This window comes from Condylura cristata, unplaced genomic scaffold (assembly GCF_000260355.1).
Source record: "Condylura cristata isolate star-nosed mole 26May11 unplaced genomic scaffold, ConCri1.0 scaffold00022, whole genome shotgun sequence".
Classification (NCBI taxonomy): Eukaryota; Metazoa; Chordata; class Mammalia; order Eulipotyphla; family Talpidae; genus Condylura; species Condylura cristata.
The window spans coordinates 4,844,589-4,861,249 of NW_004567123.1; the positions used below are offsets into that span (position 1 = coordinate 4,844,589).

General features: G+C 42.9%; 1 protein-coding gene across 1 annotated transcript in view; it reads right to left on the minus strand.

Annotated features, from left to right (window-relative positions):
* The window catches only part of RIN2 (Ras and Rab interactor 2), a 191,447-nt gene that overhangs the window by 98,313 nt on the left and 76,473 nt on the right, over positions 1–16,661 (minus strand). The window contains exon 4 of the mRNA XM_012728374.1: positions 5,746–5,838. Coding sequence (XP_012583828.1) covers positions 5,746–5,802 — 57 coding nt within the window. The 5' untranslated portion in view covers positions 5,803–5,838. The remainder of the gene's footprint in view (positions 1–5,745; positions 5,839–16,661) is intronic.

Genomic DNA, 16,661 nt, shown 5'->3' on the forward strand with positions numbered 1-16,661 from the left:
GGAGCCTTCTGGGAGATCAAGGACAGCAATACCCGTTTCCCTGGCTTTTAAGTATCCACAGATCCACAGAGGGATTTGTTCAATGTAATTGTTGACTAAGATGGGATTTTGGTTCCACCCATTATTTTCCAGCCTCCTGCCATCTCGTCCCCTGTTACACAACAGTGAGCTGTTGTGCTGGGCTGTGCGTGCAGAGACATGAATCTCCACACAAAGAACAGTCTGAAAACTCAAGAGCAAGGAATCACCCAAGCCAAGATGTGCAGCTGTGTCAGTTCTAGTTGATTTAAAATTTATCTCCAGACAGAGTTTTCTGAAAATAAGTTTTCAAACGTTGAAAAGAAACTGTGAAGGTGCTCAGCAGGGTTAAAGTGAGGCATCAGCTCTGGTTTACGTATGTTGAAGTGTCTGATTTTTCAGAAATTCAATTTCTTCAAAGTTAGTTGTACCTGTAGTCATTAGGGTGCCAGAAAGCCCCTGTAGGCTTCTCTGAATCATAATCACAACCTTTCTTTTCTGAAAGACAAGTATGATGCATCTGTTGTCCAAACTGCCCAAAATGGCCGAACGGGGATTTTTCACACTGACTCGCCACTGTGTGGAGAGTCCTTCAATGAATGTGCTGGGTCCTTCAATGAATGACCCCACTTGGTTTGTGAGTCCCAGCTTGGAGCATCTCCCCACAGAAAAAGCAGTTTGGAGTCACAAGAAAGCAGGGTCCTCGTAGTCAGACAATTTCTCGCTGGTTAGTAAAAACCAACTATTTCCGGTCTCTGGGGCATAGAAGGGCTAGGGGCCAACTATACGCAAAGAGGGCTTTTAACCCACTTTGTAGGCTGGTGAAAACAGACTAGCACAGGCATTCCTGGAAGAAACTGGAATTGCTGAGTGGGTAATGCATACAGGTAATCTTCTGGTACCGTCCCACAAAATGACAGAACAAGTAGGGTCAGAACAGAGCTATGAATTCTGAATTGAAGTTTCTGGCACTAATATTAGGGCCACAGCCAGGCCTTCACAAGGAACATATCCACCATAATTTGTGTTCAGACAAAAGTAAACACTTCAGTCCACAGGCACTCCATCATCAGTGGATAAAGTGGTCTAGGCTGACCTGATGGGGAGAAGTGGAGGCTGAGGTGGAGGCTGGCACTGGTAGATTCAGGCCACAGGAACAGCCCCACTTTGACACAGGGTAGTGGAGGAAGAGTTGTGCAGAAGCCTGAATATCCTCAAATGTTAAGGTGAAAAGTGTTGATTAGAGTCAGCCGGAGATGACATGCAGAGAGTAGATGGCTGGAAGAGCACTTACACACATGTGGTGGTGGTGAGAATGGGTTATACCCATCAGCCATAATGCCCAGGAAGGAAAGAATGAGAACCTAAATAGGGAGGCAGAAGAAGGAAAGGAAAGAAGGGTGTGAACTGTGGAGACTTGAGGGGCATTTGCCAGATGGGCTGGGGGCTTGAGAGAAGCTGTGAGATTCAGGAAATGAAAGGAATTCTCTGTCCTGGTGCAGGGTCACTTAGAACTTTCCAGCTTTGATTACTCTTTCTTTTTTTTTTTTTTTTTAAGATTTATTTATTTGTACAGAACTGAGGTACAGGCCAGAGATGTGGAGGGTGAAAGAATTCACCAGAGACAGAGTGGGGTGCAGAACAGGCAGATCGACGAAGTACACTGCTGAGGGGAGCAGTGGGCGGGTCAGGAAAGGTCTGCCTCGCCATGTGGATCTCCTCCAGGGCAGGTGGGGATCGAACTCATGCAGAAGTGGCTTAAGCTTCTTTGTGCTGTGCTTTAACCCACTGTGCCACCAGGGAGGGCCTGATTACTCTTTCTTACAAACCTCTTTCATACAACTAAAGGTACAGGTAATTGTGGCTAACTTACCTGAGTTTTTTCCCATCTCCCCCAGGTGTTTTCCCACCTCCCCCAGGTGTTTTCTCAGAGAACTTGTAGAGGAGGAAGCTTCTGTTTCTCATATGTGGTTAAGGAAAACTGGAGCTGTGAAGGATTATGGAAAATGTATTTATCAAGTACCAAATTTGTGTGGCCAGAGCTTCCAAGATGTGATTCCACACGAACAAAAATGGAGTTTTCTCAGTTATTCCAGAATGTTGAGACACTCTGTCCTGCAACTTATTTGAGTCACTTCTAAGAGCCAAGGTAGATGGGAAATCACAATCGAGGCCTGCAATGGTAGTAATGTCTCTGCACTTTCAACTCAGGTTGAAAAACAAAACTGGGGTAGGAGGAGATAACTGACTGCCTTTCAATCACCCGGCTTTACACAAAATTACGTGCACCTAGATAACCAAAAAAGAGGTAATAAGGATGTGGAATCCGATTGTGAGCCCAGATGTAGTCACGAATTCTCCACATTGTGAAGAGACCCCATCAGGTTAGGTTAGAGAGCATCCCTGGTGCGTGTCGGCCACCAGCGTTTGAGGATCACACCACAGTGCACCCCATTCCTTCTTCCCAGGTAGTACAGGTGCAACCTCAACTCCCAGATCAAGGCTGTTTTCTTCGAAAGAGTTCTCTAGACCCTCATATTAGGTGATATACCATAAAGTACCATTTCTCTTATAATTTATAAATTGTAGTCTTGAATTTTTGATTAATATCTTTCTCTGATTCTAGACTGAAAACTCCATGAAGTCAGGGGTAGCTCTGATTTTTCCCTCTCTGGTGCCTGGCTGACCCCCAGTGTATGATAAATGTGGATGGAAGTAAAGCGTGAGGAGAAAAAGAAGAGCCAGCCAGTTCTAGAATGGGCTGAGTGTCAAATCTCAGCAACTGAATTCCACCCTATTATTTTTAAAATGACCCTCCAGAGGGTCAGTATTAAATGTCCAAAGGGCTGTTGACTTCACCCTTGTAGATAATTATGTGTTCACACTATGGAATAATTAATAATAACTAATAATGTTATCTGTTTCCTGTTGTGCTAATATCAATCCATTGTAACTAAATATGGAGAACTCATAGTGAAGAATAACAATGTCCATAAAAAAGAACAAAGGAAGAAAAGAAGTAGAATGTAACTATATCATGGGAACTACTTGAGCATCAGACTTAAATAAATGAAACAATTTAAGCTTTGGCATGACAACACAAAAACAGACAACAGCAAGGCTTCCGGTTTTCTGAGTCCGGTTTTCTGAGTCGGGCTAGGCATTTTTCAGTAAGATAGTCCTGCTCATAAGCAGGGTCTGGGCATTCACATGCCCACCCAAGCGAAGGAGTCCTGCCACCAGTGTCTGTTTTGCTTTTCCCCAGGGCTCCTTTGTAAATAACCTCTGAGAGTGAAGTTTGCAGAAACATGACGGATCTCTGCCCTTATCTCCTTCTAAGTAGCCTGCTGCCTTCTATGTTATGACTCTACCACCTGTGTGTGCATGCACTGAAATAGACTTTCAATCAAAATGACCTCATGAGTTTCCCTTCCCAAACTGGGAGCTCCGATGCTGAGGGAGCTCCCTGCCGACTACCAGTGGGTGGCTCCCAACTCCTCATCCAGCAGATCGTGATCTGCATAATCTTGCTTCTGTGAATCAGCGCCTGCTTCTCAACACACCAAGTTAAATAGTGCAGGGGTCTTTGCCAATATTTTACTCAAGGGCATTTGACTCAGGGGTGATGAAGGAAAGAACTTGCCCTCAGCAAGCTCAGGCAGGTCACAGGCCTCTTCCCTGATTGATGTTTTCATAGGACATAGCACAGATACACGTCAACTACTTTACCTGATGTTCAACTGAAAATAAATAAATAAATAAATAATCCTAACCCCCAGGACTGCAGGAAAAACTGGCTATAATGAACTTAACAATAGGTGGTATTGGCTCTGACATGGCACTTCACCAAGGAATGGCAAAGATAATGTCAAGTGAACTCCATTTCCTTCATTTGCCTTGACTTTAACATCTATATAAGATTCAATCCCACTGTGCTTCCTGAGCATAAGGTGGTAATTACAGACTAGTCGGTACTTAGGCTGCTGTACTCAGCGCCTTGGGTTAAGGAGGGGTTTGGGTTCATTCCTTCTGCCTGTAAGAAATCCTTTCAGCATAGGATAAAAATCCAGGTTGGGAGAAGAGCCAGAAGACCGGTGACGCTTACCCCTAGTCTACAGGAGACTTGAATAACCCCCTCTCCATTTTGGCCTTACATGAGGGGACATCATACAGGTTTGATTCAAACTTAAAAAACCTACTGAGAACTGAAACCACTACAGCCACACAGCTTAACTAGTAAGAGTGAGAAAAACTATTAAGACAGAGACCATCTGTGTCAACATAACTATTTCTTCCAGGATATTCTTGCCCAGGAAGTTAAGGCTGTAAACCAATAAATAACCTCACTGTTTGCTACAGGAAATTCTTATATAACAGTTTGTTTTGGCAAAGTTTGCTCACCTGGGATAACAATTTTCTTATCAGACTATGATTTTCTTGCCAAGACTTGCTTTAAGACCCTCTCCGTGTTGGAAGCCACCAACCCTGAACTATTGTAACAAATCTTGCTGAAACTCAGTCAGTTCTCTGCTTTAAAACATACAGCTTAAAGGACTTGGATCTGGATCCCTGTAAGCTAAAGTTTGCTTTCTGACCTCTCCTTGCTTAAATACCAATAAGGTTCTGTCTTGGTGATCTGTTCTCTAAGTTCAATGAACTTAGCTTTGCTTTGTCAACAGGTTCTTCTGATGTAGCTCATAAATGACACAATACATCAAGTCTGTTCTCTTGGAAAAATGAATCATATAAATGAGCCTTAATACATGCTTATAACCCCCCAGGGTGGGATAATTATTGAGCATCGTCAATTTCCCTAGGTTTTAAATAAAGTTAGGTCCCTCCTTTGGGGAAAAGATCTGCTGTTGTGACACCTGCTTAGGGCAGATGTCAGGTGCACATTTTACCTCTAATTTACTACTTTTTAACATGAATATGTATTTTCCAAGTTTTCTACAATGAGTATGCATTAGTTTTAGAATGAGCAGAAAGACACAAAGCAAGAACCCTATGAAATTAATTCCCAAGCATAAATTAGAAATGAGCAGAAATCTTAATTTAAAACATATACACACAGAGGGATTGAGTGTATAAAACATCCATTCAGAACCTCTTCCCATTAAGCAAGCAGGGTAATTTCATCCCATTAACATCAATACAAATATTAAAAAACATATTGTACATTATTAATCCTGCTGGCTTGGTCCTAACTTGCCTGATCTTAAGAGGCCCCTGGGGTATTTGATAAAACACACCAGCGAATAACCTTTCATCAGTCTAGGGTGAGACCCAGGAATCTGTTCTTTCTTCTTTTTTAATGAGCTCTTACGTGACTCATGCGCTCAAGCAAAGAGTAGAAGTGACGGGCCTACAGCACTGATTCACAGGAATGCAGAGTCTAGATTCCATCAGGAAACCATCCAACTGAAACAGGAATAGCCACACAACTTATACATAAAGACTGCCTCGATTGTTTTTTTTTTACAAAAGGTGGCATCTCTCTGTACTTGAATCCTGGGCCTGGGAACACTATCTCGCAAAGCCCCAACCTACTGTAAAACCCAGTCACAGCGCTCAGCTGGGCTCAGGCGAGCTCCAAGCTCTGTTGGCCAGAGCTGGCTCAGAGAGCAGGCTTCCCTCTGCAGCTCGCAGGAGTGCCTGCAGCTGCCAGCAGCCAAGCAAAGGGAGCAAGCTAGAGATTAGCGATCCCAATCAAGCCTTGCTTTTTACCTTAAAGAAACTTCCTCGTTTGTCCAGACCGCGGGCGCCCATGGTCCAAGCTGACATTTCCCCCAGTGAGGTTCTACTGCACGCCTGGGACTCCTGAAGGTAGAGACATTTTTAATGGTTAGTCCAGCCTGTAGGAAATTCCTTTCTAAGCCACAGAACACTCACAACAACAGTCCTGCCAAGATCTTTTTCCGTCAACAACACAGTGCCATTTATTTCCCACCAAAGCCCTTCCATCTCCTTTCAGGCTGATTTCCTGCCTCAGACGGCACAGTTCCTAGACTGTGCCCCACCTCAAGGCCCCACCTCCCGCTTCTCCAGCTGACGCAGAAGGTCTTTGCAACTGCTGAACGCATAATGATTGCTTTGTGTCTTTGCCTGACCTTACACTCAAGTCCTAAAGGAACCAATATTCCATGTCACCGTAATCTGCGCTGAAGCTTATGGACTTAATGTGGTTGATCACACAGGGACAGAAGAAGAATGTGGCCCTGAATGTCCCAGGAAATCCTGCTGGAATGGGTGAGGTCATCTTTAGCTCTGCTAGCCCTCTCCCCCCAGGCAAGGTCAACGCAAGGGCACTGGGAATAAATTCCTCTATTTTCTCTTTAGAAATAAAGAATGGGATGAAATTCTGTGCCCCTGTTTACAGATATCGGGCTGGATAAGAAGCAGCATGTAAACAACTCCATGGCTGGGAGTGGGGGGGTGAATTTTGGCATGCAGAGAGAAGCTTAAAGGCATGATATGATTCTGAATCATAACTGTGGCTATTTGAATTTGGAATTTCCCTCACTCGAACATCAAAACCCAATGCACTTCCTTCTTGGGCACAACCCTTCAGTTCTCTAAGTAAAACAGATACCACACCTGAATAGTTGGCCTTGGCCAAGTCAGTATGAAGAGACCTGAGGCTAATCCCCAAATTTTCCTTCATCAGGGACCCTGAACTAGCAGTTATTCTAAAATAGTCTTCCACTCATAATAGTTTCTGCTCACCACAGCATACATAAGATATAGCTGGTCCTAACCACAACCACATACTAGAAGGACAAGCATGGAAATATTAAGTGATAACATCTTGCAGGTTACATTAAGAAATATTAAAAGAGGGTCTAGCCAAGGAAATGGGGCTGTGGGGAGGCACTGTTCATGCAGGCTGTTTCATTATTAGCTGGTAGACAGCAGCACCAAAAGAACATTTTAACAAGTGGAGAAGAAAAAGTACATTGCAGAGAATTGTACACGCAGGGTGAGCAAACTCTTTGGAGGCCAGTTCATTCCAGCCTCCTGACCTGCTTACATTCATAATGGACAGCAGCCCCCCCAGAGAATCTGATCTAGGAAAAAATACTATTAATGCAGTGCACAAACATTCCATCTTCTGGAGTCTTCACATATTTTAATCATTTCTCCGTGACTTTAAATGTTCTGAGAGAGACTCCCTGTGTTTCTTCCCATTTTCAGTCCCACCTAGATGAAGAACAACAGCCCAAAAACCTCCTGAGGAGGCTGGTGAGCTTTCTACTGCAATCCTGCTGACTCCAAAGGTTCAGATTCTTGGTCTCAGCAAGGAAGGGCACCCCAAATCCTAAGCAACTGAATTTCATCATTTACAAGCAAAGTCCAGAGATTGAAGTGATGCTGGAACACAATGCAGTGTTCAGAACTGAAGAGTAGAATGGAGCCACATGGTAACCTTGGGAGCAAATGATTAACTCTTTAAGCCCAAAGGCACACAAATTAAAAAGTACACTTAAAAAGCAAGCCTGATGTCTGTAATTCTTTTTTCTTTCAGAGGTTTTCTCGGCAGGGGATTTGACATGCACAGCAGTCAGGGAGCTGTTAAGTGAGAGCCAAGACTTCATTCCTCATCCAGATCTAAGTCGCTTTGTTCTGTTCAGAAGTTTTCTGTGTACAAACCCTTTCGATGAGCCATGACAGGCAGGGAATTTTTGCCTATAGCGATAGCACAGTCTGGAATCCAGAACATTTTTAGTTTAATTAGCTGCCTGAAAATTACGTGCATACAATTTTACCCCCATGAAGTTCTAATGAAACATTCTGTTTGGATTCCATGAGAAGCAGGCAAATCTACCACATTTCTCCAGGAAGACAGGTACAGGTCACTCCCTTACTTCGTCATAAAGGTGCTCTGGGATGGCGATAAGAACAGATGGCCAAGTGTCACGGCACAGTCTTCCCACAGAATGAAATCCAAGTACAGGATAGATTATTCTATTTATTTTAAGTAAAGTTTTTAAGAGCCCAACAAAAGTTTCAGTTTAAGGCCCTCTTGTCAAAGCAATAGTTTCCTTCCCAAACCATAACACCTTAATTCAATATGAGTAGAAATTTAATATCATTCAAGACAATACTTTCTGTGATCCCCTACCTTTTCCTTCCCAGGAATTAACCAGCAGTTTCATCCTAAAACCATCCCAGTAACAGGCTGGACCAAGAGGCAAAAAAGGTACCGTAGTTTGAAAGCCTGTGAAATTCCTCCAGACTTACATGGTGAAAGAGTGATCCTTTCCTGGTTTCCCTGAAGGGTAAAGGAGATTCTTGAAAAAAACACACACAGCATGTCCAGTGGATCTTTCCAGATGCTAGCTGAAAGTAACCAAAAAAAGAAAAGGGAAAAAAAAAAAAACCCTCGAATGGGACTGAAGGACACTGCAAACTCTCTGAAGCTGCCAAGCCCTTTCAATAACACCACAGAAGGAATGTAAACGAAGCTGGTTGTTCTGGTCCGGCTAAAGGACAAAGGCAGGGAATGGCTATTCCTCACTCTCCCAGAAACACCAGGCGTTTCCCCTTGAGAGTAATCCTAGCTGTGTCTTTCGCGTGGCCCCAAGAGCGGGTGCTGGGGTAAAGGTCTGTACTGAGAAGCATAAAAGCTCCAGGCTGCCTGAGCTGCCGCTGAGCCAGAGATTACGCAAGATGGTGCCAGGTAGGCTGTTCTCTTCTGAGAGTCGCCAAGGAGGGCGCTGAGGCCCCGCGGCTCCGCTGCCACCTGGATCGGAACACCAAGTGCCCGGTTTCCAGTTCACTGATCAGCCAAGCTGGGTTGAGGCACTGGCACTCTTCCAGTTTCTGGTTTACCTGGCCACACGCCAGATCTTGGCAAGACAGAAGATCTGAGCTGTGTTAATGAGCTGGTCTTTCTGGTGCCGCTCCCCTCCCCTCAACCATCAATTCACTTAATCAAACGATTCCCTTACTATTTTATTTGCCTGGGGTCACAAGTGCAAACCCATAAGCAAACTAGCAGAGTCCACTACTCCTAAGAAACAACTAAGTCATTCCGCGGATTTTCATCTTCAAGCAGCTGTGAGCGTTGGCACAAAAGTCTACTGCTTTACAGAAGTTGACTGAGGCAGGTAAAGTGAACTTTAGTTCTTAGTAAATAACATTCGCTATTTATTACATTTTAAAAATTATTTTACAACCAGAATGGCAGAAGTAGGAGAAAAATGACTCATCTGCGAGGATCCATCAAGTCAAGGCGAATTCCGAGAAATGCATTTTACCTTTTCCGCTGGCCCTGTGTCTGAATCCAGGGAAATTCTCTAAATATTTCCATAATTATCTCTCTATTACCACAGATTTTATAAGTTGGAAAGAAAAACTCTATTCCAGGCTCTGACTTAAAATGTCAAGTTTTGTGGATTTTTTAAAAAAGCATCTTATACCACTGCACAGCATTGATTGTCCCTCCATCGATTGTTAAACCTTAAAAAGGTTTTAGGCCATCAAAACTTTTCATGGAAAGACAAACTAATTTGTGTGACACTGAAAAACAAAAACAAAAACAGAAGCAAAGAATTATATCCTCAGTCTCCTTACTCAACTACATTTTGTTATTTTTGTTTAAATTAGAATTAAGAACAATGTTCAGCGCCTTGGTTTTCTCAAGGATAAGGTATTTTCGTAAGTGGGGTGAAACTGTACATTTGTCTCCCTCCCAGGATTGGCCTACTCATGAGGCTAATTCTCCAGTGGAGGGCATCCCATCCCTCCTTGGAAAACTGTTTCCTTACAGAGTTCTGCTGGAGCCCTGGAGCCCAGCCTAGGTGTGAACACTTCCTCCAAAGACTATACCTGCTGGGCCACAGGTGAGCAGCTCTGCAGTCAACAAATTCCTCCTTTTCTTGGGTGAGAAATTGCCTCTCTGACCTTCCATCCAGTGCTTTCATTTCCCCCTTAGCCATTCAGTAATGAGCCTCCTGCTGCTTCCTCTTCTTTCTCCCTGAAGACATCCTTGTTCTTCGGAGGAAATGCTTTGCCTAAGCTTGGTGCAGGGCTGTGTCCTGTGCCCACCTAGAACAGGACTGAGTATCCCCACATTTGAAAGGGAAGTCTATTCAAACCTCCTTACTTGGAAAGTTCCAGGTGGTAAGGGACGATGTCTGTCCAGTGGGCAGTGACTTCACACATACAAAGAGGGAGTCTCACATAGCACAGGGGCTCTCAACTCTAAGTAATGTCCTGCATAGGAAGCCTCATTATGAAAATGTTTCAAAACTAGTATTTTGCATTTATTAGATAATCAGTGAAAAAAAGGGACTCTATTAATATTCTATTGTCCAGCAATGAACTATTATGAGCCTGAACTCAATATTCTTTATTTTCCTAATAGTTTTGTTTTCTTTACTAACAGCCTATCTACCATTAGCATAGAAAAAGTAAAACACACACTCAAAGTTGAAATGCCTATGTTAAAATGTCCTATTTAGCAGGATAGATATCCTACTCAATAATCTTACCACAATGAAATGAAATGAAAGTGTCCAAGATTAAAATGTTGTGACAACCAGCTCCAGGAAGGAGAAATAGAGAGTTATCATTCTTATATTAAAAACTAGCTTCTAGGTATATGTTGCCTGGAGTGTCGTGTACTAATTTGTTTTTTATTCCCTATTATTTTAAATTTGCGTATACCTTTCCAAACTTTCCACTTCACCATTAGGTTATTTACACTCCCTTTTAATTAGGAATGTACTAGAAAATGCTTAGAGACTGGCTTTCTGGGGAATAAAAGCCCCACATTTCAGCATTCGCCTACTGATGTTAATACATAAATATTTGCTAACTTAGATATAACAAGGCTGTTTTCAAGGTGCTAACAGGACAACAACCTGCTTGTAAAATTCATGAAAATTTAACGATCAGTTTCGATGGGCAAGAAGGACTGACCGCAGCTGACCACTGCATTTAATTCACCAAAACCACAAGTTCTCTGAAGAGGTTGCTTTTATTGGAGTCTTTGTATATTAAAGTCATGAAAGATAGAAAAGGCAAGAAATGAGATCTTTAGACAGAAACTAGTGCTTTATCCATGAAACCACATTATTTGTCACAAGAGAGCCATGAAAAATGTCAGCCTGCCATCTTCACCAAGTCAAAGGGTGCCAGCAGGGGCCCGTGAAGGAGGCGGTCTGGCACCATCTGTTATTTTACACGTGGTTCTGTTTCTTTAGGATTTAAAGAGAAGACAGATCTTTAGACACTAGGGATATTAGGTAATTCTAGATAATTATTAGATACTTATTATCTATATCAGGTATTTAGATAATTATTCACAGTATAATCTCCAATGCCTTACACAGTACCTGTGTGTATATGCGCAATAAACGTTTGTTGAAGAATTAAGTCCATAAGATTTTATAAGGATATCATAGAAGCTGAAAGAAAGGGGTTCTAGAGGCAATCTCCCTCTAAAGTGTAAAATGGCAATAAGAAATCTTCAAGAATGTCAAGGTTAAGAGCACATGTCAAAAGCAAATGTGCTATAATGTGCTAGAAAAAACACATTCTTAATGCCACTTTGTAACACAAGAAAGTTGGTTTTTAGAGAGTCCACATTTCTCTCACTGGTGAACTTTCTTCTTTATAATATGTGACCCCTTTCCATACAGACCCATAGAGTTACTTAGCCAATCCTCTTCCTCAGTTCTTACATTTTCATTCTAGAATCAGAATTCTAGAGGTCTCCAAGTTTGTGTCCAAGCCATCACATCATCATTAGAAACAAGCAAAACATTCTATCAGAACACATGCAAAACTCCCAGTGAAATACAACTGACTAACCAAGTGGATTTCTCTGTGCACTTGTGCATGGAATGTCTGTGTTGTGAGGAACAGAATCTTAAAATTTCCAACCTTACTTTCAAGAAGTGGGTTGGGGAACAGCTGGCCTTCTCTAAAGAACGTCTCCCTTCTCAGCCCATGGATTCCAAATGAACTGTCAACAGAAGCCTCAACATTCAAAAAACAAAATACCACCCTACGTAATAAATGCCTTATTATTAAGCAGTGGTACATCTCATAGCCAGAATCCATAAAGAAAAGGTCGCTCTCCAGAATAACATTGTGTGTTTCTACATGAGACTCCTGGAAACCCACGAGTACAGTAAGGACTCCTGCTACCATGAAAATGGTGGGTCTGTGTCTACAATTGGGCCTTAGTAGTTCAGGCAATTCCATCATTTAAAAGTTGACCAATGGGATTCCTACCTTTTGTTGGGAAAGACAAATAAGTGCATATTATGGGGATATTTCACAAATCCAGTTTTGCATAAGCTACAGATACCAAACTGCAAAGGAGGACCTGCAAGTTCTCTTTGAAATGTAAGGTTTCTTCTCAATGTTCTCAATGTTGCACAAGAGAACCTCTGTCCTGTCCTCTTGTGCAAGTGTTTGACGCACTTGATGGCAAGGATGACAGAGGTTAACAACGAGAGGGATGACAGTAGGATCATCCCACTGCCACTGAGAATATTTACATAGGATGTAGATTGTTCTGGGGGTGCAGTGAAACTTCTTGGAAAAGAGCAAAAGACATAATGTCAAATGGCCCCACAGACATATAGTGTGAGCAGTAGCAGAGATAGTGCCACCTTGTCTAGGGTGTCATACTTTCTGAGGGGATACATGGATGGACACTAATATTTTCAGGGTCAGGGAAAGAGGGCAAATGCAAGCTCATGTACTTTACATCTGAATTTTTTAAAGTAGTAAGTCAAGAGTATGAATCACAAACTAAAATATACTCTATTCTCCTACTATGACAAATGGATTTTTTTTTTAAGATTTATTTATTTATGTATACGAGAACTGGGGTACAGGCCAGAAGTGTGTGGGGGAGGTGAGAGGATTCACCAGAGACATAATGGGGAGCAGTACAGGCAGATCGACAAAGTACACTGCTGAGGGGAGCAGCGGGTGGGTCAGGAGAGGTCTGCCACACCATATGGGTCACCTCCCTGTCCAGCTGGGAATTGAACTTGTGCTGTAGTGGCTGTGGCACACCTCATAGTGCTGTGCTGTGCTTTAACCAGCTACACCACCATGGAGGGCCCGACAAGTGGATCTTAGTAAGGACTTGAAAGGTCTGTTTCAATTCACATTTTCCACTCTTCTGTGTTCTGTGCTAAGCCTGGGAAGATGTGGGGGATCTCAAACCCACTCTGTCACCTGTGTCCCTCCGTTCCCTCTAAACACTCTGTGACCACTGCAGACCTACCCAAGCACTGTCCATCTGGCATTCCTTCCCAGTCTCCTAGCCTCTGGAAGAGGCAAAGCCATACCAGGGCAGAGCCAGCCTTTGGGTGGGGACTTTTCAGGAGATTGGCATTCCCAGGCAATGCAAATAGCTTGAGAATGTGGCAGGGATTCCAGACTGTTGTGCATCTGGTGGGAGAGAGACAGGGTTATGTGGGCTTCAGGTTGGACAACCCTTAGCACAGTCAACTTCGTCCATAGGGAGTAATGAAGCCAGAGTGTGATGAGATACATAGCCCAGTGCAGCTGTCCTCTTGCCCAGGCCTCAGGCCACTACTGATGGGAAGGTTGGAGATTTTTGGGTCCCTAGAGACTGGAATCAGCTTCCACTATTGCTTTTTTGATCCTCTGCAATCCTCACCTGACCTTAGTTTGCAGATATATGAGATTTAATGCTGAGTGTCCCTGATTATACCCTGTGACACTTGAACAAAGCAGAATGGTTTGGATGCTACAACTCTAAAGCATACTAATTTCTCACTAGCTCTTAATTCCAGAAGACATTAAGAGCTACAGAAGAATCAGGAATGCCTTAGACTATTGTTGAAGTTGTGCTTCTTCCTTTCTCCTTTGGCTGTTCTACAACACTGTAACCACCTTCACTCTGGTTCCACCATTCACTCCTTCAGTATTGTCTTACTCCTAAACCTCTTCTAATCTGCCTCATCTTGGAGGTCAAAACATAACCACTTTTCAATAACCACTGAAAAATCCATCAGCCCATTTATGAGCTCAAGCCCCCACAGACACATCTTCATTGGGACTGGGGATATTTTATAACCCTCTGTATTTGGCTTTTATTGACCTCAAGATCTTACAGATAACAGAAGAGTGGACAACATGCCTGAAACTTCCTCCAAGCCGATTAGTTAGGGGAGAAATCCCTGTCTTTGGATGCCTGAAATCCAATCCCCAGCAAATGGGAAGGTTAGAAGTAAGCACCAATGCTTGTATTTTAAAACACCTTACTCTCTTTATCTTCTTCAGAGGCTGAAAATGGTTTTGTTGGGCCCTGAAAGATACCTTACGTTTGCTTCACTGCTGTACCCAAATCAGCCTCCTCATTGTCCCCACTGGCCTAACAGAAAGTAGAGGGGAGGAGGTGTCTGCATATAATAAAGCTAAGGTCCTACTGCTCTAGGGCAGTGACCTGGTTGTACAATATATGGCATTTCCATTGGCAAAGTGCTTTCCCCCTCCAACCCATGAATGTCCATTTGACCTGGCTGTTACGGCATCACATGTACAAACATATACATGGCTCCCATGTAGCCGGAAGCTTCTTGTTAACCAAGGTTTTCTCCATGGGCTCCACTCACAGTAAGGCCTGGAGTGTTTCCATTCTTTTCCTACCACTATTTTTGATTGTTTTCTATCCCATTATTATTTCATGGAGACGACCAGAGAGTAGATAGAAATCAAAGCACACAGCTGGCAGGTTTGTGTACTATTTCTCAATTGCACTGTTCTGAGTGGTTACAATTTAGGAAAAAAACATTAAAGCAAAACAAAACCAAGCAACATGGGCTTGCTCTTTTCAGAACTCAGAGATATCTGTCTACAAAGGAATACAAAAAGCAGCACTCCTTTTTGGTTTCTTTAAAGTGTAGCTTCGATTGCTGACTTTCCACTTAACATTCCGTTCCTGTGAAGTTCTTGCTCCCCTCCTGTTAATGACAACAGCAGGCTTGAAACCTCAGAGGGCAGGGCCTAGGAGCCCTCCTCACTTGACTCTGCACATCAATCAATCCTGAAGAGCCTCCTGGTGAATCGGCTCTCATTTTCCTTCCAGCTCTGCAGTCCGGCCTTGGACGCTGGCAACCTAATGGCTTCAGCAGCTCCTTGATGTCTGTGCCCAAGTCCTTTGGCCCTGCAAGCCCACACCAAAGAAAACTTCTGCTTCCCTGTTCATTTTTAGAATTTGGTGCCCAGATCCCCTGGTTGGGCATTCCGGGGACCTTTCCATCAGTTTCTAACCAAACTTTCCAATCTCAGAAATGTTGTCTATATGTAGGCTGGTTTTGATCCCACAAAAGTGGAAACATCAAACGTTCTTGATAAGTACCCACCTATTTTTGTTGAGTATTTTTACCCATGACATTCGTATCCTGTAACTCCTGGTCTCTGTTAAATATAGACCAAGCTGTGGCACACAGTCTATGTTGGCAACCCCGGGCAAGTGAGATGGTGGAAGCTCATAAAAGAAAATGCAAGTATTGCCTCATCTATCTCAGGCAAGAGAACTCTCAGGTGCATGTTCTATGCACTGTGTGGTCTTAGGCGCTGCATCTGGGTGTACCCAAACCAAGAAAATCACAGACAATAAGACTCACATACATGTACTTGCATGCACACACATGATAATGTTCTTTAGTACCTGCATCCCCCCTCCCTTTCCTCAGCTCCACTCTCCTATGGATATTCCCCAAGATCACCTCCCAGTAAATTCCTTATACTTCAATCTTTTTGCAATGCAAACTACAGAAAAGATGCATAAACATATTTTGATGAGAATTTGTATTTTCCTGTAAATAACCAATATCTTTTGTGACTTCAACTAATATTATTTTTAAAAGTGATTTTTAAAATTGGGAATATTTGCGGGGCCCTCCCCGGTGGCGCAGCAGGTTAAAGCACAGCACTAAGAAGCTAAAGTCACTTCAGCATGAGTTCAATCCCCGCCCTGGAGGTGACCCACATGGTGTGGCAGACCTCGCCTGACCCGCCCGCTGCTCCCCTCGGCAGTGTACCTTGTCGATCTGCCTGTTCTGCTCCCCACTGTGTCTCTGTTGAATCTTCTCACCGCCCCTGCACCTCTGGCCTGCACCCCAGTTCTGTATGCACAAATAAATCTTTTAAAAAAAATTTGGGAATATTAGCAAATTTGTTAAAGTTGGAAGACTTATTTACAAACTTATAAGTTAAATTGTATTATTCATTGCAACTTAAAGAATTCCCCCTGCCCTCTCTTTTTGTTTGTTTGTTTGTTTGTTTTTTAGTACAGCCTTTACCAAACAAATGCTAAGGCTAAGATAAGAGTTATCTGTAAATACTTAATCCTCACAGGATATCAAGTACTCCAGTCCAGCTCTGTTCCCATCTGACCACAATTAAAGTTTTATGAAAATCCCCCCTTCTTTCCCTTGTCATGAACCCTTTGCTTCTTTCTCCATGGTAATTAGCAGTTAACCCCACAATATAAAAAGGCACTTGAGTCAGTAAGTTACTTTTATGTTGCAACAGAAAACCCAGTTCTAATTTGCTTGAAGATAAATGGCAATTTTTCTCTTTTGATATGTAAAATTTCAATTGTGTTACAATAGAACCCATGGAAGTATTCAGAATTATGC